The sequence below is a fragment of the Peromyscus californicus genome, unplaced genomic scaffold, assembly GCF_007827085.1.
Source record: "Peromyscus californicus insignis strain IS unplaced genomic scaffold, ASM782708v3 Scaffold_3__1_contigs__length_106647218, whole genome shotgun sequence".
Lineage (NCBI taxonomy): Eukaryota > Metazoa > Chordata > Mammalia > Rodentia > Cricetidae > Peromyscus > Peromyscus californicus.
The window spans coordinates 34,895,772-34,923,284 of record NW_026294551.1 but is presented as its reverse complement, the minus strand read 5'-3'; the positions used below and the strand labels follow the sequence as shown (position 1 = coordinate 34,923,284).

The following is a 27,513-nucleotide window of genomic DNA, read 5'->3' as shown; positions in this document are numbered from 1 at the left end:
TGTCACCTCCTGCCCATGCAACCCTCTTTCCCCTAGTTCCATCAGCTCCTGCCGGGGTGGAGCCTACCTACAGTCTGGGGTCGGGGAGTGCTCTCTATGGTTTAGCTGCTATTCCGCAGGGGTGCCACGTGAGGGCCCCCGACCTTGGCTTGAGACTGCTTGTTTTGCTGAGTCCGGGAAACAGGGGCTGCCTCTCCCCGGCACTTCTCTCTAGGGATCTAGGTGCCCCACATACAGGCAGGCACCTGGGTGGGGCGGGTCCTGTGTCCTTGTTCCCAAAAGCCACCTTTCTCAGAGCAAAAATAAATAAATCAGCAGAGCCTAAGGCTAGACAGAAGATGAACTTCCTGACAATTGAGGGCAAAACCAGCCCAACAGGTCATGTCTTGTGGTCCCCCCTGCTGGCCTGGGAAGCCTGGGTTGTCCCCCAAATGTCGGCATGAAGAAGCTGAAGGAATATTTCAGCTTATTTCTGCCTCTCTTTGGTCACCTTCCTGTTTTCAGTCTTTTATTTCTTTGTTTTATCCCAAATCCCATCTTTTCCAGTTCTGCTCTTCTGTATGGCTAGGTCTCTGTCACATTGTCCTATCTCCATCTGTCTTGCCTGACAGGCGAGGACTGCTCCATTTCCTTTCCTCTGCACCCTGGAAGATGAGGGGGGTGTGGGGTCAAGGGGATGAAGAGGCCACATGGGCGGGTGTCTAAGCTGCCATCCAGCAAGGAACCTGCTCTTCCCTCTGTCCCGACCCTGCCAGCCTGCCAGCCGGTCCAGCCCACCAGTCCAGCGCCATCGCCATGGAAACCAGCAGCTGACTTCCTATTGGTGGGCAGGAGGGGAGGAGGAGGGGGAAGGGAGGGCTGATGATTCTCCCCTGCTCCCCCCACCCCATTCTGAGGCTCAGCCCTCCTTCGTGCCCACCATCTCATTTGGGGAGCTCTGGAACCGTGAGGGACCCCTGCAGTCCCTCGAGCTGAGACTAGCTGGGGCCCGAGACTATGAGGCAAGCAGCCCATCGACCCCGGCCTCCTTAGGACCGCCCAGCCACCCAGCAAGCAAGTGATCAGCGGCAGCGGAGAGAAAAGCTGGAGATAAAGGACCACACTGGACTACTGGGGATCACCCCCGGCAACTCCTGAGGACCCCATCCTGGCTGAGGGTCATGATGAATGGCCAGACTCCCAGACACTGACAGACAGCTACCACTACAGATACGCCGGCCTTTACAGCACTGGCACACTGAGCTAGAACCAGCGAGCGACAGCATCACACACTGCCACAGCCCTGCAATACAGACAGCCCCCACCCCACGCAGGAACCACTGGTAACTCCGAAATAGGCACAGGCAGGGACACATAGCACCGTCCTCCTCAATACACACACAAGTGGGGGTACCCATCCTCCAAACACACATGAGACATCATTGACCTGCAGGGACAGACCTGGATACGCGCATACACATACCTTCAGCCGGGCTTTGCTGGTGGTGGCCTCTGCACACCCTCGCTCCCCTCCACAGGAGACACCTTTGCTTCCCCACACATTCTTATACTCGCAGAACCATGAGTAAACATACCTGACATTCCCCCCAGCTCCCGTCTGGCAACCCTGAGACCTTCTGAAGCCTCCTTCTTGGGTGGGAAGAGCTCAGCCAACCTCTCTCTGATGGAGCCTCGGTGAAGCCAAATGCTTACAGGGAGAAGGGTCTAGCCTGGCATGACCCTTGTCAGTCTCCCCACTTGGCTGGGTGATGTCCCCAGGTCCAGATTCTGGGGACCCTTGTGGAAACCATGGAGCAACTGACAACCCTTCCACAGCTTGGAGACCCCGGAGCCATGGAGCCATGGGCACTACCGGCCTGGCAGTGCTGGACTCAGGGCCAGGGGTTCAAACCTGGAGATGCAGCTCCGAGCATGGCGGTTACTCGGACAACTCTGCAGGTTAGAGGACTGAGGTCTGAAGAGAGCTCTGAGCTGGAGGGAGCCCTTAGCCCTGGGCCTGTAGGGAATACTGACCCTGAAGGAACCGAGACTGGGCTGCCCAAGCTGCGACAGCAAGCAGAGGGCCCTGGACACAGCTGCTCCGGGCTAGAGGATGGGGAAACACAGGCTTGTAAGGTAAGGGAGGCTGAGGAAGGCTGCAAGATTGGCCAGCTGTAACCTGTAGCCGCACTGCCTGTCTCTGTCTGTGAGTCGGTCTATGTGATCATCTGTCCTTGCTTCATGGGAATCACAGAATCTTCATTCTGTGTCCCTCTGGCCCTGCCCCTTGGTGTGTGTGCGCGCGTGTCTCTCTGATTATGTTAGGTCTCCTCCTCCACGAGCCTGTCTGTTGTGGGGGGTCTTGGGGATGTTGGGGGTGTGGAGGTGGGCTCAGTGCTGGGCTGAGTCAAGGAAGATCATAGTGTGGGTGGGTGTAAGTGATCTTACACTGAAGAGAATGGAGGAAGCAGGACTTTAGAGGGGGGCAGGGGACTCCATGGACCCAGGATGTCTAGAGGAATGGGGAAGGGGTCTGATCTGGCATTACCCAGGAGGATATGGGCAGAATGGCAAGGGCAGAGGAACAGCAGGAAATGCCCCCCAGAATGGTGTGTGGTGGTGCAGGGCTACTACTGAAGGTATGGAGAACTGGATGCTCCTTCTCTTTAGGTCCTGGTGGTACCCTTCTCTAAAGGCCTGGGACATAAGAGAGAACCTTCTTAGCTCCTTGGACTGTAGACGGGAGCTATTTCACATGGAGGACCCTGGCTAGGTTGAGTAGGTTTCTGAGGCACCGTACCGGTCCTTCCCCATTTGACAGGCCAAGTCGAACGTGGGCTTTGGGGTCAGGTCCAATCTGGAGCTGCTGAGGGCCCTAGGGGAGCTGCAGCAACGCTGTACCATCCTGAAGGAGGAAAACCAGATGCTGGTGAGGCCTGGAGAGTGGGGTCCCCCTGGGCACCCTGATCACCCCATAAACATCTCTTCAAGGAGGGAGGTACCCAAGGGTGACATCATCATGTACCCCACACCCAGAAGACCCTTGCTTAGCACCGCCGAGGATCTCACTGTGTGCCCAGGCTCTAGCCTAGGGCCTGGGGAGTAGTAATGGGTCTGTGGGGTGCTCCCCACACAGTCCAATTCTGGCTGATCCCCCTTGTCAGAGAAAAAGCAGCTTCCCCGAGACGGAGGAGAAGGTACGGAGGCTCAAGCGGAAGAACGCGGAACTGGCGGTCATTGCCAAGCGCCTGGAGGAGAGGGCCCAGAAGCTGCAGGAGACGAACATGAGGGTGGTGAGGACAGACTGCCGGGTAGAGGCTTGGGTGACTTGGGAAGACAACCAAGGCTGGGCCACAGGGAGTGGGCTTGGGTGTCATAGACTTATTACCCAGGAAAGCAGGAGTCCAGGGGCTGTGTAAGAAGGACAAACGCTGGCCTGGATTGAGGTTGGAGGTGTCTGGAGCTATCAGGGGAAAGGGGCGCATGGGGGAGGTTCCTGAGCAGTCAGGGAGCAGAATTCTGGCTTAACACGTGCTGGAGCTGTTTGCAGACTCCTGCTGAGCTCATCTGGGGGTGTGGAGCTGGATTGGGGGCAGGGAGAAGTCCCATCCTAGTGGCAGCCCTGAATTAACAGTGTCCTCTGAGCCTAAACTACGATGTAGAGTTAACGCTTTCGATCCTGCTTGGGGATCCAGGATGGGGTTCACTGAGGATACGGTTCCTCTGAGGCCCCAGACTGGGTTTCATCCTAATTCTTCCCCTGGGAGATGAGGAGTGGGAGGTGTGCTTCCAGCCCTCAGATGACCACCCTCAGATGCCTTTACCCCTCCTCTGGCTAGGTGAGTGCCCCTGTGCCCCGACCTGGATCCGGTTTGGAGTTGTGTCGGAAGGCCCTGGCCCGCCAGCGAGCCCGGGACCTCAGCGAGACAGCCAGTGCACTGCTAGCCAAGGACAAACAGATTGCTGCCTTGCAGCGGGAGTGCAGGGAGCTGCAGGCCAGACTTACTCTGGTGGGCAAGGTGCGAAGGGGGCCTGGGTTTCTCTTCCTGCTCGGTCCTACACAAGGACGTCTGCTTAGAGTGTGGGCTGTGGACCAGATGTTAATGAGATGCAAATGAAACGGAGAGGTGGCGGCTGCTGGGGAGTAGGTTCCCCTGGCAACGGCCCAGGTGGGAGAGGAGAGAAGGCGACTGAATGGAAGGGGGTGGAGCCGTGAGTCCCAGACCTGGACATTTCTGTGCTCCAAGCCTGAAGCTGTGTGCCAGTGGATCTGACTGTAGGAATCCACACATAGTTCACACTTGTGTGAAGGAGTGTTCACACAAGCATTTAGCACAGTGCAGGCCCACTGCGAGCGCCCAGTGAACGAGTTGCCGTGAATGTCTGCCCACGAGCCAGGGGAGGCATGTGGCTGCATACTCATGCTTATATGACCAACCATATGCGCATGGGAAGCTGCGCACTTTCCCGCGCATCCGAACCGATCCAGTATGGTGGAGAGGTGGAGATGATCAGGGGCCAGGCAGGGGTTGGGTCTGACTCGGTTCCTGGTCGCCCCACCCCAGGAAGGTCCCCAGTGGTTGCATGTGCGGGACTTCGACCGATTGCTACGCGAGTCCCAACGGGAGGTGCTGCGGCTGCAGAGGCAGATCGCCCTGCGCAACCAGCGGGAGCCGCTCCGGCCAGCCCGGTCCCCGGGTCCCACTGCTCTCTCCAGAGTAGGGGCGCCGGCCCCGGGGGCCCCGGGAGAGGTGAGCGCCTGCGCATGGGCAGGTGTGTGAGTGTGCTCAGATGCGGGGTCGGGGCAATTCGGGGATCTCCCCCTGCACGATGCTCAGAGGGGGACCCCCGTGGTGACATGCAAGCTCTCCCAGGGTCTAGGGAGCCTTCCCGACTAGGGAGCGGGGACTTGTCCAAGACTCCCGCGCTCGTACCTGCACCGCGCCCTACCTCTGGGGGTTTCGGGGTTCCTCCCTCTGCAGGCCTGTGCCCCACGGGGCCAGCCTGGCCGCCCCTGCCGTGTTGCTAGTGGTACGGCCCGGCCGCAAATCCCTGGTTGCCCTGGCAGCCGCCCGGGGCCCAGCCCGCGCCGCCTCCTCCCGCAGCTGCGGTAGAGAGGGGACGCCCCCTTCAGCGTCCGCCCAGGGGCCAGGTCTGGCCCGGGTTACCCTGGGGGGCGGTGCATACGACAAAGTTCCAGGTATGGGCGACCTTCATTGAGCCGGGGCTAGGCAGCTCCAGTCCAGAGGGCCTGGACACCCCCCGCCCCGGAATCTAGGGGCCTGGCTTCTATCCATCATCCTGGGTGGGCAGCGTTTAGATTAGCCTTCAGGGAAGAAGCCTGGGGGCGGGGGGGGGGAAAGGAGGGATCTGATAGTAACATAAACCTCGCGGGGTGGGGTTTCAGGAAGGGGTGATGGTGCTTGCTCAGACTCTGCCCCTCAATCTGATCTATGGAGGAAGATGCACCTCCCATCAAGACCTGTCCTCCAAAGTTCTCAGGAATAAATGGGAAGCTGATGAGGGTGGGCTTGGGGGAAGTCAAGGAGGTCTGGCTAGGTTTACACTACTCTAGGCCAAGCTCAGACAGGATGACCCAGAACCCCAGCTCTAGGAACACCACATATATATATCTCTCTGGGGATCCAAGCAGACTCCTAATTCTCTGCTAGTCACGGAAGGACACCCAGGACAGTTATTGAGTGCAGAGCAGGGCGCTGCTGAAAGCTAAAAAGGGAAAGCTTTGGCCTGGATAAAGGACCCGTCTCCCAGGGCACACGTGGTGCCTGGGATCTCAAAGCACTATGGCTCATACATAGATACAGGGTTGCAACCTTTATCCTCCCATGTCAGCTGGAGATATTGGGAGGGGTGGGCAGACAGCACCCCTCACCCATAGGCCCAGATGTCATTGCTGACCTGGTTATGAGGTGAGATCTTCCCAGAGGTAGGCTGGCGGGGGGCAGGCTCTTCTCTGGTACCATGTCCCTTCCCCTGGGTATTTGCAGGCCATACTCCAGGATGATGTGGACAGCCCACAGGTGGTCCTAGGGGAACCAGAGAAGCAGCAAAGGGTGCAGCAGCTGGTAAGTCCTAGGTTGAGGGCTGGAGGCAGCCCACTGTGGGCAGCTCTACCTTTCCCCATGAGAAGACCTTGGTTCTGACCCCCACAGGAGTCAGAGCTCAGCAAGAAGCGAAAGAAATGTGAGAGCCTGGAGCAGGAAGCCCGGAAAAAACAGAGGCGATGTGAGGAACTGGTAAGCTCCCAAGGCCGCCCAGGAACCAGCTCCCTTCTTTGTCCCAGGCCGGCTCCCTCAGCTCCTCTTGCATCCTCCCATCCTCAGGAACACCACTTTCCTCTTGTCATTAAGCTTTCCTTTCCTGGCCACTGCAGGTTTCCATGGGAGGCCTTGCCCGGGAGGGCAGGGTCCTTCATGTGAGAGGGCCAGAACAGTGAATTCTAGCCCTTTCCTCAGAGCTTGTCTGACCTCGGGCCCACAGGAACTGCAACTGAGAGCAGCCCAGAATGAGAATGCTCTCCTGGTGGAAGAGAATTCCCGGCTCAGTGGGAGAGCCGCAGAGAAGGAGCAGGTACAATTTCTGCCCTGTCCCTGGAGAGAGTTGCGCCCCAGTGAGGCCCGAAGGCCTCTTCTTGGGGTGCAGTTTGAAGGGAGCTGTTCCCCTTTGGCAAGTTGCAGGTGGGACAAAGCTCACACATGCCCACCCCCACCCCGTGGCCCCTCTCCAGGTGGAGTGGGAGAATGCAGAGCTGAAGGGACAGCTCCGGGGAGTGAAGCAGGAGAGGGACTCAGCCCTTCGCAAAAGCCAGGGCCTGCAAAGCAAGCTGGAGAGCCTGGAGCAGGTGCTGAAGGTGAGAGGCTCGCGTAGGTGGAGAAGGTGGGACAAGGCATTTGTGTGTGTGTGTGTGTGTGTGTGTGTGTGTGTGTGTGTGTGTGTGTGTGTGGCATCAGGGCCTGAGGGGGTTCTGGGGCCACCAGCCCTCGGTCACTTCCAGCCTTGGTTTTCTTTGTGACAGAGGGCCTGTGGAGCAGATGGTAGTTGAGGTTCCCTGGTCTTGCGTCTTCTGTGGACATGGTAGAGTGGGAAGCTCCGACCTTGACCCACGGTCTTGTGTTTCAGCACATGCGGGAGGTGGCCCAGAGGCGGCAGCAGCTGGAGGTGGAGCATGAGCAGGCTAGGCTCAGCCTGCAGGAGAAGCAGGAGGAGGTCCGGAGGCTGCAGCAGGTGGGGGCAGGAGCTGGGGAAGGGGGTACATTGGGCGGCTGTCCAACAAGCATGTTTGGCCTACCCACTACTGTATGCTAAGTATTGGGGAGACAGCGGGGAATGAAATATGGGTTCCGGACTAGTCAATGGACCAGCCAGAAGATCCTGAAATTTGGGGGCAGAGTGGGTGATGTAGTGTGACCCTGTTTTTGAAAACAAAAGGTAGAAAGTAAGATTGATTCTATGCAGGAGAGTGACATGATACATCTCATAATGTCACAAGGTCAGGCTGGCGGGATGGGTACGAGGAGCGGCATCCTGCAGGTGATAAGATGTCAGGGCTGTGGCAGGAGTCTAGGAGGTGGAAGTGACAGTGGAGATAAAAAGTGAGTGGACTGGAAATACAGTCCGGGGATAAAATTGCGAGATCACTTCTGTGCCGCTCCTTGTCTGTCTGAACCCTGGAGAGAAGGAGGCTTTTCATCCCGTCCCCACCCCCAGCACGTGAAGGGTGAAGGCAGCCAAGTCCATTCTGTTGCTGTGATACACGTCACAGCCAGAAGCAAGTTAGGGGAGGGGGAAAGAGTTCATTTCGGTTTATACTTCCAGGTTATAGTTCACCGCTGAGAGGAGCACTCCTTACTGGATCTCTCAATGTCTTATACTCAATTAGTTTTCTTTTCTTTCTTTCTTTTTCTTTTTTTAAAATATGGCCTTACTACATTACCCTGGCTGGCCCAGAATGCTCTAAATCAGGATAGCCTCACATTTACAAAGATCCTCTTGGCACTCTCTGGAATGCTGGGGTTAAAAGTGTGCGCCACCACACCTGGCCCCCAAGCTTGCTTGCTTTCTTTTTTTTTTTTTTTTCCGGGACAGGGTTTCTCTGTGTAGTTTTGGTGCCTGTCCTGGATCTCGCTCTGTAGCCCAGGCTGGCCTCGCACTCACAGAGATCCGCCTGGCTCTGCCTCCCAAGTGCTGGGATTAAAGGCGTGCGCCACCGCCGCCCGGTGTAAGCCAGCTCCCTTATACAGCCCAAGGCCACCTGCCTAGGAATGCTGCCGCCCACGGTGGGCTCAGCCCTCCTACGTCAGTTAGCAGTTAAGACAGTGCCTCACGGGCGTGCCCACAGACCACTCTGGTCAAGGCAGTCCTTCAGTTGAGAGTCCCTCTTCCAAGTTGACAAAAACTCGCCCGGACAGAGCAATGACTCTGGGAGACAGGGCACCTTGCTTGAGTTTCAAGTTCTGTTTTTGGTAAGTTTGAGGGGGTGTGATAAAACATTTAAATGGACACATCCCAGACGACTGGGCATGAGTCTGGAGCTATGAGGTGGCTGCCCTTGGAGGTATTGGGGGTCACCAATGCCCAGAAGACTGCAGAGAGGCCTGTGCCCAGGGGCGCCTTGACATTCCAAGGGGTAGAAGACAGGGGGCAGAGAAGAGGGTCAGAAAGAGCCACAGATAGGTAGGGTAGGGTCCACCCACCAGAAGGGTGGATGTCCAGGGAGAGAAACCGCAGCTGGCTCCATCCACCTCTTCTCATCCCTTCCACCTTCCTGTTAAGGCAGAGCTCCGGGTGGGAGGAACCCTCTGGCCTCTGGCTCCCCAGACCCTCTCCTTTCCTCCCTACTCTTCGTCCCCCTTGTCTTTCCAGCCCCTCCCTGTCTTCCTCCCTCACACCTTCACTCTCCACCTGGTCCCCCCTCCTCCAGCGTGTCTTCCTGTTTGCAGGCACAGGCAGAAGCCAGGCGGGAACATGAAGGAGCTGTGCAGTTGCTGGAGGTAGGCCTTGGGGTGTATAAGGACTTGGGGTGTATAAGGACTTGGGGTGCATAGGGTCTTGGGGTGCATAGGGCCTTGGGGTGTATAAGGACTTGGGGTATATGGGGTCTTGGGGTGCATAGGGCCTTGGGGTGTATAAGGACTTGGGGTGCATAGGGCCTTGGGGTATATGGGGTCTTGGGGTGCATAGGGCCTTGGGGTGTATAAGGACTTGGGGTGCATAGGGCCTTGGGGTGCATAGGGCCTTGGGGTGTATAGGGCCTTGGGGTGCATAGGGCCTTGGGGTGTATAGGGCCTTGGGGTGCATAGGGCCTTGGGGTGTATAGGGTCTTGGGGTGTATAGGAGCGGGAGATAGTGCAAGGAGGGACCGGAAATGAGGCTGGGCCGAATCCCCTTTAGTGTTGGCCTGTTTCTAGGCTGGGGCACACAGGGCCAGGGCTCCTGAGTCTGGGCAGTAGTCCTCCCACTGCCAGCCACCTCACCTCAGAGGCTGCTTTTACCTTGAAATGTCCTTTTCATATCCTTGCATCCGCCCAGGGCACTGCCAGGGTGGTATCCATCTGTCAGAGGCCCCTGGCTTCCCTCCCTTTCCGGGTTATTGACCCGTAGAAGGAAATGTTCTGACTTCTCTGTGCTTTCCTCCCCTACCAGTCTACGTTGGATTCCATGCAGGTACAGTCTACTTATGCCTTCCACCTCCTGGTGTCCCCCCCCTCCCCAACCCCCTCATCTCTCTTCCCTCAGGGACCAACTCTGATATCCCGCAGAGGGGCCATCACTGATGGCAGACCTGAACTCCACAGCTATCTGGAGAGCTTACAGGACACGTGGGCTGTCCCCTCATCTCAAACCTGCAGCTGAACTTGGCAGACCCAGGGCCTTCCCTCCTGTTGTCTTAGACCGTGAGGAAGTTTGTCGCCCACTGACTCATGTTCCTTATGACATTGTCAGTGGGAGAGCCCTTGATCTAGAAGCTTGCTTGGTGATTGAGGAAAGGGCATGAAAACTGGTTCACTTTATCCAAAGACATCCCTAGTTTCCCATGGAACTTCTCGCCGACCTCTCTGAGGACAGGGCCACTGCCTATGGGAGAATAGCTAGGGCCAGAGCTAAGAACATTCCCGAGTTGTTGTTGGTGGGCTGAGGAAGTCCCTTTGGCCTATAAAGTATTCTGAGGCAAGAGTGGCGCCGGCCTGGGTCTGAGAGTCGGGGCCCTAGGTTGGTGCTCAGGCTGGGGGAGTGGGGAACATATGTGTAAACTAAAGTCTGATGTGGGCCTATGTGGAGCTGGCTGGCGCTGTACAGCTCTGCTAGGTCCGGTAAATCACAACGGGTCTTGTTGTAGGCCCGGGTTCGAGAACTTGAGGGCCAGTGCCGCAGCCAAACCGAGCGCTTCAGCCTTCTGGCACAGGAGCTCCAGGCCTTCCGTCTGCACCCAGGCCCCCTCGACCTGCTTACTTCCGCCCTGGGCTGTAGTGCCCTTGGGGACCGTCCTCCACCCCACTGCTGCTGCTCGACCCCACAGCCCTGCCAGGGGTCCGGCCCCAAAGGTAAGGTTTCCCCTCATGATATTGGGGTTTTTGTATAGTGCAAGGTTAGAGTTCGAGATTAGAGGCCAGCCAGTCATCCAAAGTCTTAACACAGCAAGTTAAAGGCATACCTCCCTGAAGTCAAGATCTGAAGCTGTTGTTCTGCCTCAAACCGGGGTGGGGTGGGTGGGTGGGCTTGGGCCCTGTCAGTCAATATCAGGGTCTTAGGAAGAGTCGAGAACTGAAGGTCAGTCAGATCTGGTGGTCCTAGCTCTCTTCTCTTACCAGCCAATTGGAGTTAGCATGCTGCTTAACCTCTTAAGAGATAGTTTCCTAAGCCATGAGGCAGGAGGAACTCAATACACTTCATCAATGCTCTGAAGATTCAGATAGATATGAATCACAGTGAGTTTCTCCCCCAAACATTACCTTTATCGTTAGGAAATCTGGGTATAAAGGCCAGACACCCATACCCCTATTTCCCCAGTCCCTCCTCAGACCTCAGATCCCAAGCTCACTTGGCATCTTCTCTTTAGACCTTGACCTCCCGCCGGGCTCCCCAGGACGCTGTACCCCCAAATCTTCTGAGCCTGCTCTTGCTACCCCTACCGGAGTCCCTCGAAGGACGGCTAAGAAGGTGGAGTCTCTTTCCAACTCGTCTCGCTCGGAGTCCATCCACAACAGCCCCAAGTCATGTCCCACACCAGAGGTCAGTGCCGGCCCAGGGACTTTGGACTTGGGTGTTGGCTTAGAGAAGGGGCAGAGGTGGAAGGGGTTAGGTGGCCGCTGATCCCAAGCTGGGACATAGAAGGCCTGCGGGTCCCTCTTGTGGGCAGGAACTCAGGCGGAGCCTGCTCTCCAGGGCCTGCCTACCCAGCCGCACCTCTCTGGGGTCCAGGGAGGCCCCTAGAGTCTTGGGCTGGATGGAGGAGACAGTTTGGCGCCTGATCCTCATGATGACTCTGCTCATAAGAGCGACTGTAGTGGAAGCAGTCGCTTGTGTGAGGAAGAGCACAGGTTCCTGGATTCAGATCCCAGCTTTATCTTAGGAAAGTCACTCACGGTGTCTCAAGGCTTTGATTTCCTGGGGCGGTGGGGGGCGGCGGGGGGGGGGGGATGGGGATAACAAACATGCCTTGTAAGATTGTTGGGAGGGTTACGTCTCAGCAAGGGCCACCCAGGAGATGCCCAACACGTGGCTGCTGTAGTCATTACTAACTCCACTCACAGCTCTTGTGATCACCTACCAACTCTGCGAAGTGGAGGTGTCAGGCCAGGAGCAAGCCTACTCACCAGGGTTTCAGAAAGTGGTACAACCCAGCCCTGGGCCTCTGCTGCCCCCTGGTGGGATAGAATGATGGTGCTGGCTTGGGGCTTGCCTCAGTGGCTCTGCCGTGAGTTCCAGTGGGGTTGAAGCCGGAGATACAGTTACAGGGCTAAAACAGGGGGAGTCTCCAGGCCCCCTTCCTGCTTGCTTCCAGCTCTTTACAATTAAGATGCTTCGCTGAGCTTCTACTTTAGGGAGCCAAACTGTCACTGAAGCCTACTCCCCTCTGACCTGGCCACCAGTCAGGTTCCCCGAGTCCTGGGTTGGAGCCAGGTCTCAGGGAAGGGTCCAAGTTGTCCTCACACCCCAAGATTAGGACAGCTGTGTGTGTCACAGACCTTCTATCTCAAATCTGGTTTAGAAGATGCCAGGCCTTGTTGCCACTGGCCTTGAAGTATATGTTTTATGCTCCCTTCTCAAAGTCCCAGCTACTCTGTCTGCAGTGTCTTTGGCTTTGGGCCTTGGACCATAGACCCTGGCGAGGAACCAACTCTTTCTTCCTGCCCCAGGTGGACACAGCCAGTGAGGTGGAGGAGCTGGAGGTAGACAGTGTCTCCCTGCTCCCAGCAGCTCCGGAGGGCACCTCAGGAGGAGCCAGGATCCAGGTCTTCCTAGCACGCTATAGGTAGGTCCCTCTTGCTCACTCTGCCACTCCTAGCACTGGGGTGCACAGAGGACAGGTATGGATGAAGATGGAGACCCCTGGACACAGTGGAGGGTGGTACAAGGGTCCTGGCTGAACACCATGCTTACGGCACAGTTGAGCCAAGGTGGGTACCATGAGCGCTCTCCTTGGCTACGCTAGTAACCGCATCTCCAGAAAGGCTTGATGTGTGACCGTGTGAAGCTGAGTATGGAGGTGAGATGTATGTCAGCCACCATGTTCTTCCCCCTCTGATGTTCTCCCAACAGCTACAACCCCCTCGAGGGTCCCAACGAGAATCCAGAGGCTGAACTTCCACTGACAGCTGGCGAGTATATCTACATCTATGGTGACATGGATGAGGATGGCTTTTTTGAAGGTAGGACTGTAGTAGGAATCACCCTGTCCATTCTCCCAGCTTTCCTGTCCCTGAAGACCTCTGTCCTTCCAGTCCTGTTCCTCAGCACACTCCACCCACCCCAGCTTTTCAGACTCAGCTAAGGGCTGCTCTGAGATTTGGGACAGCTGGCAGGGAAAGACCCTGGAGAAGGCCAGGGTCTCTAACAAGTCCAGATGCTAGGAAGAGTGCCTCGGGATACTTTGACTAAATCAATTGTGCTAATAAACAGAGAATGGCACTATTTAACACAGGTGACAATTGCAGTTAGTCTGCACTGGGTGCTGGACTCCTGTCAGATACGAGGAGGAGGGGTTCGTGTTCAGATCCCACATGGTCCAAGCAGGTGGTGGGTAGGCCTCAGGTCCAGGGCAGGACCGAGCTTCAGGGAAGTTGTCCAGGTCCTGAAGGGAGCCACAGGGCTCAGCATACGGCAGGCAGATGTGTCACTGACACTAGGGCCGCTGATAGACCCTGCAAAAGGAGTGAGTGGCCACAGGAGCCTCCTCCAGAGTGCTCCTGGCTGGTGCTCCGAGCCGCATCTTTGACATCGGGGAGGTGTGCTTGGAGCACGGCAAAACCCACAGCTGTGTGTGGAGATTTAGGAAATGGGTCAGATCGGAGTGAACACCAAGAGCTTAGGAGCCTGCCTCTGACATGCGGAGAGCTGAGACTATAGGCATATACCTCCCCCCCCCATATTTTTAATATGAAAGTTTCTAAATATGTCGACTACATCAAGAGGTGTTAGGGTTGTGGTTCATTTGGTAGAGTACCTAGCTGCCTACCAAGTGCAAAGTCCCGGGTTCAATCCCCAGCACTGCGTAAAACCATGGGTGGTGCACACTTGTTATCCTAGTATTTGTGAGGTGGAGGGAGGGGGATCACAAGCTCAGGGTCATCCTGGGCTACACAGTGAGTTCAAGGCTAACCTGGGCAACATGAAATCACAGGAGAACAAAGCAAAACAGAAATCAAAGGCCAGTGTGATGAATGTCTACACCTGGATTTTACAGTCGTCTGCACCCTGACAGGCTTGCTTGATCCGTATGTAGGTGGGAAACAAAAAGCTAATTTAAAATGATTGCGGACATCATGACATTCTCCCTAGATACTCATTGCTTTAGGATGTGGATGTACCCAGATCTTAATATATATATATATATTTATTCCTTGACAATTTCATACATGTATACACCTGGGAGCTTATTAGAAACACCAAAACTCAGTATGTCCCAGAGTGGACTTATTAAGAATCTGCATTTTTCAAAAAAGCTGTGGGTGATTCATATGCACATTAAGATTTTAGAGGTGCTGTCCTGTATGACAAAAACCCTGTTATTACACCCACAAAGGCCTATAGTAGTCCTTTAATTAAAATCTTGATTGCCCTTCGGTCTTAAAATCACCAACAGGTAAAGGTTGACTGGAACCAGGTACTTACGAAGTAGCCATTGAGAAAATGCATTACCGGATGAGCTTTTCTCTGCTTCTTTGTCTGTTTCCCCCTCCCCTGCCTTTTCCTGCCCTCCCTCTGCCAGGGGAGCTCATGGATGGCCGAAGGGGCCTGGTCCCCTCCAATTTTGTAGAGCGTGTGTCTGATGACGACCTCCTGACCTCCCTCCCCCGGGAACTGGCTGATCTGTCGCACAGCTCGGGCCCTGAACTCAGTTTCCTGAGTGGAGGCGGGGGAGGCGGCAGTAGTGGGGGCCAGAGCAGCGGGGGACGTAGCCAGCCCAGACCAGAGGAGGAGGCTGCAGGAGACGAACTCAGTCTGAGCCCCCCACCAGAGGGACTGGGCGAGTCTCTGGCTGTGCCTTACCCCCGCCATCTCACGGTCCTCAAGCAGTTAGCCCACAGTGTGGTGCTGGCCTGGGAGTTGCCTCCTGAGAGAGTAGATCTACGTGGCTTCCATATCTTTGTCAACGGGGAACTTCGTCAGGCCTTGGGGCCCGGGGTGCCCCCCAAGGCTGTTCTTGAAAATATGGACCTGCGTGCTGGGCCCCTCCATGTGTCTGTCCAGGCCCTAACCAGCAGGGGCAGCTCAGATCCTTTGCGCTGTTGCCTGGCTGTGGGTACTGGGGCTGGGGTGGTACCCAGCCAGCTACGGATCCATCGGTTGACAGCCACAACTGCTGAGATCACCTGGGTACCGGGGAACAGCAACTTGGCCCATGCCATCTACCTCAACGGAGAAGAGTGTCCACCCGCTCGCCCCAGCACCTACTGGGCAACCTTTTGTCACCTGCGGCCTGGCACGCTCTATCAGGCCCGAGTGGAGGCTCAGATCCCATCGCAGGGGCCTTGGGAACCAGGCTGGGAGAGACCAGAGCAGCGAGCTGCCACCTTGCAGTTCACCACACTTCCGGCAGGTATGTCGGTGTGGACAATGATGTCCCCCCAAACCCAGGAGAGCCAGGCGTGAGTGCTCATGGCAGGGGAAACTGGCTTTGTCTGCATTCTCAGAGATGCGGCTACCATCTCTGTCGGGGAGAGCCCTACGTAGCTTTTTCTTGTGCCCCACATCTCCCAGGTCTACCTGATGCCCCACTGGATGTGCAGGTTGAACCAGGGCCCTCTCCTGGAATCTTGATGATCAGCTGGCTCCCTGTCACCATTGACGCTGCTGGTACCTCCAACGGTGTCCGGGTCACAGGCTACACCATCTATGCTGATGGGCAGAAGGTATGACTTGGGGGACTCCAGCTGCTTAAAGTCAAGGGGCAGCGTGTGAGTCCTTCCAGAAGCCTGTCTTCCTGGCCTGGCAGGGATGCACAGCCCCTGGCCTTTGGGCACCGTGTCGTAAACTGGTGGAGAGCGTGGGTCTTGGCAGCCCATGGAGGATTGGATGGCTTCTACTCTGAAACCACGTGGTCAGGAGAACTAAGAAGAGGGCTTGGGGAAATGCCAGCAGAACGCCAGTAGCCAGCCATCCTGACCTCACGCTGGGCTCTCTTAGCCTCTCTTCCCTGCTTTCTCTTTTCCCTGTAGATTATGGAGGTGGCTTCCCCCACAGCAGGCAGTGTGCTGGTGGAGGTGTCCCAGCTGCAGCTTCTGCAGGCCTGCCATGAGGTGACTGTGCGCACTACGTCACCCCATGGCGAGTCCACTGACTCCATCCCGGCCCCTGTCGCCCCAGCCCTGGCTCCTGCCTGCCAGCCAGCCAGGATGTCCTGTCTCTCACCACGACCAAGTCCAGAGGCCAGAACAGCCCTTGCTTCAGTCTCCCCAGGACTTGGGGATCCCAGCTTTCCCCTCCGGCATCCTGCCCCCCCTGGAAGTCAAGACTCCCCTGCAAGCCTTCCCATGGAGGTGTCGGAAGCATCCCAGGAGGAACCCCCAGCCCCCTGCTCTCAGGTACTTCACCTGTTGGGTGGGAAGCAGGTGCACGCTGAAGGAAGTGTTGGAGTCTGGGCTCATGCTCAACGCCATCCATTCCAGGAAGAGTCTGGGGCAGCTGTCCAGGGCACCTCGGAGGAGAAGAGGGCTATTGAGCCAACCCCAGGCCGAGAAGGCCCCGGCCCTCTGGCTCCCTCCCTGGCTAAGCAGGAAGTAGAGTGGACTTCAGGAGAGACTGGCCTCATGCCTTGCTCCACCCAAGGAGAGCCAACCCAGAAGGCACCGAGTACTGAGGCCTGCCATGGAGGAGATCTAGGCTCAGGGCTGAAACTCAGAGCTGAGGTAGGGGTGGGAGGCATGCTGTGTAGAATCAAGACATCTCCCTACACTTCGTCAGCCCCCGCTGCCTGTCCTCTGCCCTGGCCTGGCTCCAATACCTTTGCGCGGCATGTCCGCTTCTCTGATATATATTATTTCATCACCTTGATATATATCATTTCATCACCTGTTTGACTCTCCCCCTTACCTTCCATCCCTACCATTGCACGTTTTGGCCATGGCTCTCTCCTCCTCTGTTAAGGGATCCTTTCTGATTCTGGCTGGTGCTGACCCTGCCTAGAACCCTTCCTGTTTTTCCTTCTTACCTCTCCTCTTTTAATTTGACGTTCCTATTTTGAGACAAGGGCTCATTCTGTAGCCCGGCCCGGCCTGAACCCACTCTGTATCTGAGGTGGACCTTCACCCTCCTCCCTTACCCTTCAGAGTACCGGGATCCCAGCCATAAGCACCTGTCTTGCCTTTGCTAGAAAGAAGACATGTCAGAGCTTGGAGTTCGCCTGGTGAATTCCCTTGTAGACCACGGCCGTAACTCAGACTTATCAGACATCCAGGAGGAAGAGGAAGAGGAGGAAGAAGAGGAAGAGGAACTGGGTTCCAGGCCTTGTTCCCCCCAGAAGCAGGTTGCTGGCAACAGCATCAGGGAGAACGGAGCCAAGGTAATGGGGTGGGGAGGAGCTGGTGGGCCCAAGACCCGAGGCTCCATGGGTTACCAAATCCCATGGCAGCTGCTCCAGCAAGTCGAGGCGTGCGGCCTGGGTCCTATCCTAAAGAGTGGATGTGAAGAACCTCGGGGCCTCTGTCCTGCTGGCAGAGCGGGATGGGGCACTTTCCATACTCTCTCCCCACCCCCAGTCTCCCACGTTGCACCCTAGCCCTGGGAAGCCTTCTCAGAGCCTTGTGCTAGGAGGCTCAGGGGGAGGGGATGGAGAATTCTCTACCTGACCCTCCCGGCTCGCTCCCTTGTGCTCCTGCCCGACAGGGACCGATGTCCTCCTCAGTTCAGCCCAGACATGTGTGTGACTTTGGTCCAGCCACTGTCCCTCTGATTCTTTCCTCTTGGCAGGCAGCTGAGGGAGGGCTGGGTGTGTGGCCCCAATCCCATGTCCTCATTTGAGGGCAAAGGCCCCGGACCTCTTATCTTCCTGGTGGACTTCTCTTCTTGCTGCTCTCTTCTCCCCACTCCCAGCCCCAGCCCGACCCCCTTTGTGAGACTGACAGCGAGGAGGAGATCTTGGAGCAGATCCTGGAGCTGCCTGTCCAGCAGCTCTGCAGGAAGAAGCTGTTCAGCATCCCCGAGGAGGAAGAGGAGGAAGAGGAGGAGGAGGAAGGGCAGGAGAAATCAGAGCCTGGCAGCTCTTCCCAAGACCCCAGCCAGCCCGAACTTTTATTGCTAGGGCTGGACTGTGACAGCAGTCAGCCCCAGGGACCTGGCCTGTGTCCCTTGTCTCCTGAGCCCTCCGGGGCCAGGGAGCACCTGGAGGATGTGCTGGGCGTAGTCGGTGGAAACAGCCGGAGGAGAGGAGGTGGCTCCCCCGAGAAGCCCCCAAACCGCAAGCGACCTCAGGATCCCCGAGAACATTGCAGCCGTCTTCTTGGCAACGGCGGGCCCCAGACCACTGCACGGCCGGGCCCGCCACGGGAGAGGGGCAGCCTCCCTGTGATCGAGGGCATCAGGGTTGGACAGGAGGCTGGTGGGAGAGGGCGACCGGGTCTTTCCCGGAGGTGTCCCCGTGGCCCTGCTCCAGAATCCAGCTTGGTCAGCTGCCTCTCTCCAAAGTGTTTGGAGATCAGCATTGAGTACGATTCTGAGGATGAGCAGGAGGCGGGAAGCGGGGGTATTGGCATCACTAGCTCCTGCTACCCCGCAGATGGGGAGTCCTGGGGCACAGCAGCTGTAGGAAGGTCAAGGGGACCTCTGAAGGTCAATTCAGGGTCCAACCCCTACCTGCGACTCCCAGCCTGGGAGAAAGGGGAACCAGAGCGGAGAGGCCGCTGTGCTGCTGGCAGAACCAAGGAGCCACCCTCTCGGGTCTGTGCCCACTTCCCGCTTTGGGCGGCCCCCTCTGCCTGCTGCTGCCTGGTGGCTCTGCTTGCTGCCCACCAGCCACTCCCATTCCACGCTGCCACCTCCATCAGCAGAGGTGGGGCTGGGCCTCTGGGCTCCCTCACCTGTCTCCCCCCACCTACATTCCACTGCTCTCTGCTTCTGCTGAACGGAACTGGGATGCACAATATTCTGTTACTATTGGCCACCACGTGCCACCTTGGGCAGGGTGGCCCTTTCCTCCGAGTAGCTAGTTATATCTTCAGGACACTTGACCGTGATGCCATATCCAGAGAGTCACCAGCCCTGATGCCAGTGGGAGACTGTCCTCTCGCATTCTCCTTGGCCCCCTCAGGCCCCCTCTTCTGCACTCATCTATTGAGCTGGGGCCTCCTGCCTGCCCTCCCACTGTGGGGGTGTCTGGTGCTCAGCGAGGCTGGGCCAGGTCCCTGGAGAGGAATGCTGTGCTCCTGTTCTGCTGTGCTGCTTACGCTGACGCCGGGGCCAGAGCCGGGGCACGTGGGCCACCGCGGGGATGGGGTGTCACCTCTGCCCTCTGCTGCCCTCTCTTTGCAGGCCACAGAATCTGGGGAGTCCAGAGGGAAGGACAACTCTGGGCGGAGAGGACCCCAGAGGAGAGGGGCCCGGGTGCCTAGGCCTGCTACCACCGAGCTGGGTGAGCACCTCCTAGCAGCTGGGCCAGGTCCAAGGGAGCCTCTCTGCACCTTGGATGGAGCTCACTGAGTCACCGCTCTGTTCCCAACCCTCCTCAGCCCCTCCGAGGAGCCCTCCAGAGCAACCAGCTCACCAGAACCTACCTGTGCGGGTCTTTGTGGCTCTGTTTGACTACGATCCTGTATCAATGTCACCCAACCCTGACGCTGGAGAAGAGGAGCTGCCCTTCCGGGAGGGCCAGATCCTCAAGGTGAACCAGCTCCAGCCCACCTACTGTCCTCCCCCAACTCCTCTTGCATAGGGCTGGGGGAGGGTCAGAGAACGTAACTGCTAGAGCTGGATGATGCAATTCGGACCCTGCTTCTTCCACTTCGCCCCGTGTAGAACCTCCCTGGGCCTCAGTTTCCTCTCTGGTAGAATGGGAATGGTCTCTGTTGCCTCCCGGAGTTGCCTGTAGAGTGAATGATTCAGGGTACACGTGGCACTTCTTCCTGCCACACGGTCGGCAGTGGGACTATTTGCTTGTTAATATTAGCATTTTTATTATTCTTTCAAGTGTTGATGGGAGGCTTTTTTGCTTTTCTCTGGCACTGGAGAAATCCAGTCTGGGGTGCTCTGAGGCAAAGACCATATAGACAGCAGATTGGGGGTGGGGGGAGGCGGGTGCAGAAGAGGTGATTTTTCTCAAATTCCTCTTAGTTCCGAGCTTTTCCTGTTTCTCCTCTCCTCTGCCCCAGTCTTCAGAAGACAGAATTCTTCTGCAGTTCCTAGTGGGGTGCTACCAGGGCCCGGGGCTTGGGTGCAAGGAGTGGGTAGAACTAGTATTGAGATCACCCGTGTTTGCTTCCAGGTGTTTGGAGACAAAGACTCGGATGGTTTCTACCGGGGTGAAAGTGGAGGCCGCATTGGCTACATCCCCTGCAACATGGTGGCCGAGGTGGCTGTGGACAGTGCGGCGGGGAGACAGCAGCTGCTCCAGCAGGGTTTCTTGCCCCCAGATGTTCTCACCGAGGGCTCTGGTATGACCTGTCACTGCCCCTCACCCTTGGTTTGAACCCAGCCCCATCCTAAGAGATTCACATGTCTGGGGGTGGCTCCAGGTGCCTCATTTGTCCTGAGTTGAGTGGAGCCACTCCATCCTGGCCTGCCCGCCTCTGCCTCCCACCTTCCTGCAGGCGGCCCCGGGTAGGGCGTGTTAAAGAGATTGCAAAGATGTAACTTAGGTCCTGAGGGTCAGCCTGGCTCTTCCTGCAGATGTAAGGTACAGGCTTTAAATGAGCTCACTATGAAATGTAAATAAAATAAAATAAAATAATAAAAAGGAAGAAAGGAGCAAGGTCAGAAATCTCAGAGGCCAGGGGCCTGTCTTAGAGCTCTTGCCTAGTGCGCAAGGTCCTGCATCTCGTTCCCAGCACTACAAAAGAAAACAACAGGGTTGGGGATTTAGCTCAGTGGTAGAGTGCTTGCCTAGCAAGCACAAGGCCCTGGGTTCGGTCCTCAGCTCCAGAAAAAAAAAAAAAAAAAAGGAAAAGAAAACAAAGACCTGGAACCCTGGGGAAACCCTCTAGGCTGGCCTATTCCTCCACTCTTGCCTCAGTTTCTCTCTTAGATCTATCTGTCTTCCTCAATCAGGGAATGGTCCTTCTGTATACTCCTCAGCCCATATGACCGGGCCTCCCCCCAAGCCTCGCCGGTCTAAGAAAGGTAAGACCCTCTCTGACCGACACCTTGCGGTACCTGTGACCACTTGTGTGGTGGGTGGTGGGGTGGTGGTGCGTGGCTCTCTGAAGAGACACCTGTAGGATTTTGAGCAGATAAAGGGATTGAAGCAGATTCTGCCGCCCCCCGCCCCACCTCCCACCTCCAGCGGGGTCTTTGTCCTGTGTCTGTAAGTTCTGTGCACACTGAAGCATGTTGCTTACTGGCTCTGGGTCTCAGTTCAGTACTGAACCAAAGTACTGATATTCTAAGTATTTCTCCTCCTGTGTCCTTCATGGGAGGGTGAGCATCCTGTCTGCCCCCTCCACCCCCACCCCAGCCCGGGACAAAGAGGGAAAGGCAGGCAGGACTCAGAGACACATTCTCTCCACAGCGGAGCTGGAAGGCCCACAGCCCTGTCCAGGTGAGGAGCCATTTCTGGGCAGGGTGTCTGGGGAAAGAGACGGGCTGGGGAGGCCCCACTTGTCAGGAATGATGACAGTGGAGGGGTGGGGGACTCGGGGTGGTGGCCACAGGGCTTCAGTGTGGAGGACAGCATGTGGAGGGGTTCAGGAGCAACTTCTTCCCACTCTCTACAGGTCCCCCTAAGCTGCTCCATTCTGCTCTTCTGAAAACTTCCCGACCTATGGTGGCTGCGTTTGACTACAACCCCCGGGAGAACTCTCCCAACATGGATGTGGAAGTGAGGACCTTCATATGATGCCCGGAGATGGGGAGTGGAGTAATAAGACCTTTCCAGGTCTGACATCTGCTTCTTGCTCTCTCCACAGGCAGAGCTGCCCTTCAGGGCAGGAGATGTCATTACTGTGTTTGGGAACATGGATGACGATGGGTTCTACTATGTAAGATCCTTGTGGGGGAAGGAAGGTGTATTATACTCCATTATACTCTGGTTCACCTGCTGGGCAGGCATTAGGGCGAGAGATCCTGGCAGAAGGCCGGAGAGATGAGCTGGGTTACTTGTGGTGACACTGGCCTTAGGCTGTTCCCCAGGGTCTCAGGGTCAAGGGGACAGGGATGGTACCTTATCCTGTCTCGATCTCATCGGCATCTCCTCCTCAGGGGGAACTGAATGGACAAAGGGGCCTGGTTCCATCCAACTTCCTGGAGGGCCCCGGGCCCGAGGCAGGTGGCCTAGAGTCTGGGACATCCCAAGCCGAGAGTCAGGTCAGTGAGGAGCTGGGCTACCAACTAAGCATTTCATCTCTACCCTGCTGGGTGCTCTGGGACTGGGATGCTATGGCGGGAGATTCTCAGAGGCTGAGTCCATGACACAGAGGAACACCGTGTGTGTCCCAGCAGAATAGGGTTCTACTAGGCCAGCCTTACCTAGTATGTGCCCCGGTCTGCAGATCGGTGATGGCAGAGACGCTGATTCCCAGGCCATCTGACCCAGCTGATGATACCCAGAGGCCAATGCAAGTGAGGAGCCCCATGGAAAAGGACCCCTGCCAATAGCCAGTCATTAGGACGTTCCCACCCTGCTAGGTCCTCCTGCCTCCAAGGTGCCTTTTGAAGCCAGTTGGCCTGCAAGGCCCAGCTTTCTGGGTTCTCTTTACGTGCCTCTCCTGGGGGTGGGTGGGATACAATTAAGTATCCCAGAGAGCAGGAAGGTCACCAAGAGACCAGGCTCCAACCAGAAACCCCATGCTGTAGCCACAAACGCAAAGGCTGGGTCAAGCAGGAGCCACCAGGTCCCTGGGCCACTTGGTGACTGACGGAGGGCGTGCAGGTCTGTTGGTAACCCATCTCCTGTCTTTGTTCCCTGTTCTCAGAGAACGAGGAGGAGAAGAGACCAGTGTTAGATGGAGATAGATATTGGGAGAGAGAGCAACATGTAAGTGGGGGGACTGTCTCACGTGTCTCATGTAAACCTCCATCCCCACCTCACCGTAATTACACTTTGTCTCAAACGGAGTTGACCTGGCTTTTCCACTTTCTTCCAGGAATGGGGGAGGGAGATCTTGCCATGAGCCACATGTGGGTGTAGGATCTCCGCTCCCCCTACCTTGCCCTTACCCTGGGCAGTGCCAGCTAGCTGTCATAGGATGGCATGTCATCTTAATAGATGACGTCGTGCCTGAGCTGACTCCTCACGTTCTGTAGCATGCAGCTTATAGAACATTATGTGACCTTCGTGATGTGACTCAGTGGTACTATGATACTGTATGGCTGCGGTATTATAATATTGGCAATTATTATTGGTGACAGGGAGGTGACACAGTAATGTCACCAGTAATAATAGTCTTCCTACCCTGGTCCTCTGGGATTTGAACTGTTAGACTATCAGACATGTGTTTTTATTCTTGTTGCTTAAGTTTCTCTGCTTAGAGGATAAAAGAGGTAGCTTGAACAGTTGAGGTCTATAGGCATCATCCAGCTATTCTCTGGGTTCAGTGAACCCCTCTTCGTGTTTCCCCAGCCACCTCTCCCTCCTGGGAAAGGCTGGGACTTCTCAGTGGCCGTGAGCCTTGGCTGTAAATGTATTGACGTCTAGGCCTGGGCAGAGACTCAGTCTGTGGCTGTCCTTTGTCCCTCTGCCAACTCACTCAGGGTCGCAGTGGGGGCAGCCGCGACAGGTTTGGTTACGCACCCAGCCCCTCGCGCCTCTGGTCTGGGCTCTGTGGTTGGTGTTGGCCAGCAGCTTGCCAGGCTCTTGGCAGCCGTGGGGGCTGGAGGGAGAGAAGAGAGGAAACGCAGTTTGGCAAGAGCTGTGCCCAGGTCCAGGTGAGGTTCAGTTGGGAGTAGCTTCCCGGTGATTACCCTGTTTGCCCGATTCCCTGGCCTTAGGTCACCAAAGAGCTCTGCCTGGTGGGCTTGAGACAGGAGGAGCACCTCAGCATTGTAAAAGGAGGAGGGAGGAGGGTTGGCCAGGAGGAGCTCAGGGAGGGGCCCTCAGCGGCCCTCGAGGGTAGAGTCTCAGTCTCTCTCTCCGTGGAGACCCCTGGGGCACTGTGTCCACTGCCTTGACGGGGATACTCCTCCTTTTTGTCTGTGAAGTGCCGCAGGTGCCCCTCTAAATGTCTTTGTCCTGGCTCTTCCTTCCCGGGCGGAGAGATGACATGTGGGAAGTGGAGGTCAGCTTGGCACTTACAGTGAGACCCCAGGAAGGAGAGGGGTACACCCAGGGCCAGTGACGAAGCGGAGTCCCAGGAGACTTCCTTCCTTAAGCAGGGCTCTCATCACCATCTCCCTTACCTCCATGTTGTGTGTCCGTGTGTGTCAGTGTCTGTGTGTGTATGTGTGTGTGTATGTGTGTGTGTGTGTGTGTCTATGTGTATGCATCTCTGTGTATGTCTCATGTGTGTGTGTGTGTGTGTGTGTGTGTGTGTGTGTGTGTGTGTGTGTGTGTGTGTGTGTGTCTGGGACAGTTGCCAGGTCTGTGACAGAAGAATGAAGGAGCAAAAGCATGGTAGGAGGAGCCAGCCCTGGCCTCACCCTCTTTCTTATGTTCCAGGACCCTGGAAGCACCATCCAAGGGCCTCCGGTACCCCGTGGCTGTCACTATGGCCTCAGCTCTGGAAGTCCCTCCAGGACCAAACTGGGAGAGCCACAGGGCATAGCTGAGAAGAAGCAGGGTCTCCTCTCCAAAGGAAAGGAACTCCTCAAAAAGCTGGGCTCCAGAAAAGAGTGAAGCTGTCCTTGGCCCCACAGGCCGAAGTGGCCCCTGGAAGCCCCAGATCAACTGTGTGGCTGGACAAGGAAGCCCAGCCAGTCCAGGACTCCTATTCTCTGGGCAAACACTGGCACTCAGAGGGATCCAGGGAAGCTGGCGAGGGTGGGGCTCCATGCATCCTCAGTGAGGAGTCCTCTAGATAGACTCTTCCAGGAGGGAGCTGAGTCACAGAGTAAGTAACCAAGCACCAAGCACTATCAGATCAGGACTGGACCCGAACCTCTGGATTTCCCAGTCTGCCCTCCTACCTATCTATTCCTGCTTTCCTATCACGCTCTGCAGGTCCTTCCTTGGCTTCCCTGCTTCCAAGATGGGCCCCTCTAATAATGGCTCTGGCTGTCTTCCCCCTATCTTCCCTCCCCTGAAGGAACATTTGCACTGGAGTGTCCCCTGGGGCAGGGGGCAGAGCCATGTATATATGTACATACTCAGTGCCTCAGTCCAGCTCCTCCGTCCGCTTCACCACACAGGTCAGGGGAGGAGAAAGGCCATGCCAAAGCGGGCCTGACCCCGCCCCATAGTGCTCCACCCCCTCCCTGCCCAGGCCACCTGGCCTCTGTGTCATCCCATCCCCCAAACCCAGGGGACCAGGGGCCAGAGAGCAGGAGTTGGGTTTGCCTTATTTTGCTCATTGGATTCAACTTCTCTTTTGCATCATCATTTTCTTCCAGTCCCTGTTGGGGTCCAGGGGCTGAGGGAAAGGACAGATTTATGCAGCTATTTTCATACGTCCCGTGTTCAGAGTGGGTGGTGTTTCTTCACCCCAACTCTAGCCATCCCATCCTTCATCCCTTGTCTGGGCGAGTCTCTTTGCATGTTTCCTTTGCTGTGGTGGGAGATGTTTGATTGGACCCCCAACCCTACCCTGGTCTCCAGGGGTGTGGGATGGTGGGGGCTTTGTTTAAAAAGACATTTTATTATAATAAAGTCTATTTTCACAAAATTGATGCTGGCCTCTGCCTGGGCAAAAGGCTCCTCCGAGGGGTGGGTCATTCGGATGACTTTGGATTCATGACTTCCATACCTAGAAGCTTTCCTTGAAGGGTGGCAGAGGCAAAAGCTAATCAGGATCTTGCATTCTTCCTGAGTCCCTGGGCTAGGTGTGAGACAAGGTAGGCTGGTGGAGGAGAGACACCTTGGGAAGTGAGTAGAGGAAACAGAAGAGGGAAGACATCCTTTTCAAGATAGTGGGCTGGCCACACACTAACCGCACCCACACACACACACACACCACATACACGAGATCTATAGAAATAACAGACCCAAGGAAACCAGAACCGATGAGCAGGCGCCTCACGTCCTATTAGAAAGCAAGAAACGAGCATCTTAGGCTGGAGACGAACAGCAGGGTTCATGTTCAGAAAGCTCAGAGCAGAACAGTTTCGCACACTGCCCCATCCCAGAGAGACGGGTTAGACACTCAGCAGCAGCAAACCCGAATCTCAAGTAGTACCACAAGTCAGCAGAGAAATGACAGATCAATATTGAGAGGTCTCACTGGGTGTGAAGGTGCACGACTTTAATCCCGGCACTTGGGAGACGGAGGCAGGAGGATCTCTATGAGTCTGACTATGTAGTGAGTTCCAGGTTAGCCAAGGGCCACATAGTGAGACCTTGTCTCAAAAAAGCTAAATAAATAAATAAGTAAATAAAAATAGAAATAAAGAAATAGAAATAAAGAAATGAAAAGAAATCTTTATGGTATCTCCCTGTTCATATGCATGAAACTTTAAGATGAGTTAAAACCTGAATGTCAACTGTTGAGGTTTTATAAGCATCCACAAGAATATATGTTTACTACCTTAAAGAGGGGGCACAAAGAAACAGGGACAAAAAGCAAAATCTGAAGGAGATGATTATCAAATGGCTTGAAAAATAAATGAAAAGCAATTGATGAAGAAAATATTTGCAGCATATGTTACAAATATTTTCTTCATCACTGGCAACATACACAAGAACTGAAGGATCACCGTTTGCACAGAACATAAACGATGCTGACAAATCAACAAAGAGAAGGACAATTTGAGAGAAAAATGGACAAAACCAGACAGAAAACGGACAGTGGTTTATAATGCAAATAAAAACATACCCACTCTCACTACTAAGAGATGAAATTGTATCGGTGTCACGTGATCCCACTCCAGTTTTGAAAGCAAGACAAACTGGAGAGCTGTTTGGAAATATCTAGGGAACAAAAATTCAAAATAATACCTTAGAGGCAGGGAATGTATAGCATGGAATATCTCCTCCCTTAAAAAAATTAAAATGCACAAAACCATGGCTAGAGCTCTTGCCGAGCCTGTTGAGGGCCCGGTTCAGTCTCCAGAACCTGGAAACACAAATGCTAAGATCTTGTAGCTGCTGTACCCTGGAGAACAGGTATGTGCATATCAGAGGCTTCCTATCTCGTTGTTTCTAATGATGGAGAAATGTCAGCTTCTATTAAGAGAAAACTGACCACATAAAAGCCATATAGCCCAATGAAGGAAACGTAATAATTGAAGTCAAAGGATTTTTGTCAAAACTGTGGATTATATGTAAGGCAAGTACTATACCACTGAGCCATGGCCCCAGCCCTTACATAACAATTTAAAAAGAGATGGTTTTTTTAAATGTTTTTATTAATTCTTTGGGCAATTCATACACCATAGTTTGATCATATTCACCCTTCCCTGGCTCCTCCCAGGCCCAGAGTTGCTTTCCTCGACCACCCAACGTTGTGCCCCCTCTCTCTCTTTTAAACTTCTGGAGTCCACTTTGTACTGATTATGTACTCTAGGGCGTGGAGTCATTCACTAGAGCCCGGCTACCTAGCAGGGGCCACGCCCTTAATG

General features: G+C 55.6%; 1 protein-coding gene across 2 annotated transcripts; it reads left to right on the top strand.

Annotated features, from left to right (window-relative positions):
• The first annotated feature begins 857 nt into the window (after positions 1-857).
• On the top strand, positions 858-25,626 carry Tspoap1 (TSPO associated protein 1). Of its 2 annotated transcripts, XM_052756206.1 has the most exons (32): positions 858-2,115; positions 2,801-2,908; positions 3,144-3,272; positions 3,819-3,998; positions 4,545-4,730; positions 5,988-6,065; positions 6,153-6,236; positions 6,481-6,570; positions 6,728-6,850; positions 7,120-7,224; positions 8,940-8,990; positions 9,643-9,663; positions 10,337-10,541; positions 11,057-11,229; positions 12,357-12,472; positions 12,760-12,869; positions 14,429-15,259; positions 15,421-15,572; positions 15,879-16,244; positions 16,329-16,568; positions 17,033-17,221; positions 17,752-18,594; positions 19,186-19,285; positions 19,383-19,534; positions 20,135-20,303; positions 20,917-20,988; positions 21,377-21,406; positions 21,582-21,685; positions 21,774-21,845; positions 22,066-22,170; positions 22,779-22,840; positions 24,461-25,626. In XM_052756206.1, exons 1-31 carry the CDS (start codon positions 1,789-1,791, stop codon positions 22,806-22,808), a joined length of 5,541 nt encoding a protein of 1,846 aa, XP_052612166.1. In that variant the 5' UTR covers positions 858-1,788; the 3' UTR covers positions 22,809-22,840; positions 24,461-25,626. The 2 variants fall into 2 exon arrangements, with proteins under 2 accessions (XP_052612166.1, XP_052612167.1); XM_052756207.1 differs by lacking the exons at positions 858-2,115; positions 2,801-2,908; positions 3,144-3,272; positions 3,819-3,998; positions 4,545-4,730 and adding an exon at positions 5,031-5,179.
• Positions 25,627-27,513: the final 1,887 nt, after the last annotated feature.

What these genes read in the sequence shown, in the direction of transcription:
- Tspoap1 (XM_052756206.1), top strand. Translation starts at nt 1,789, where the DNA reads ATGGAGCAACTGACAACCCTTCCACAGCTTGGAGACCCCGGAGCCATG. An exon ending in GCCTGGAGCAGGTGCTGAAG is followed by an intron (nt 6,851 to 7,119) that starts GTGAGAGGCTCG and finishes CTTGTGTTTCAG; the next exon opens with CACATGCGGGAGGTGGCCCA. An exon ending in CATCCCAAGCCGAGAGTCAG is followed by an intron (nt 22,171 to 22,778) that starts GTCAGTGAGGAG and finishes CCCTGTTCTCAG; the next exon opens with AGAACGAGGAGGAGAAGAGA.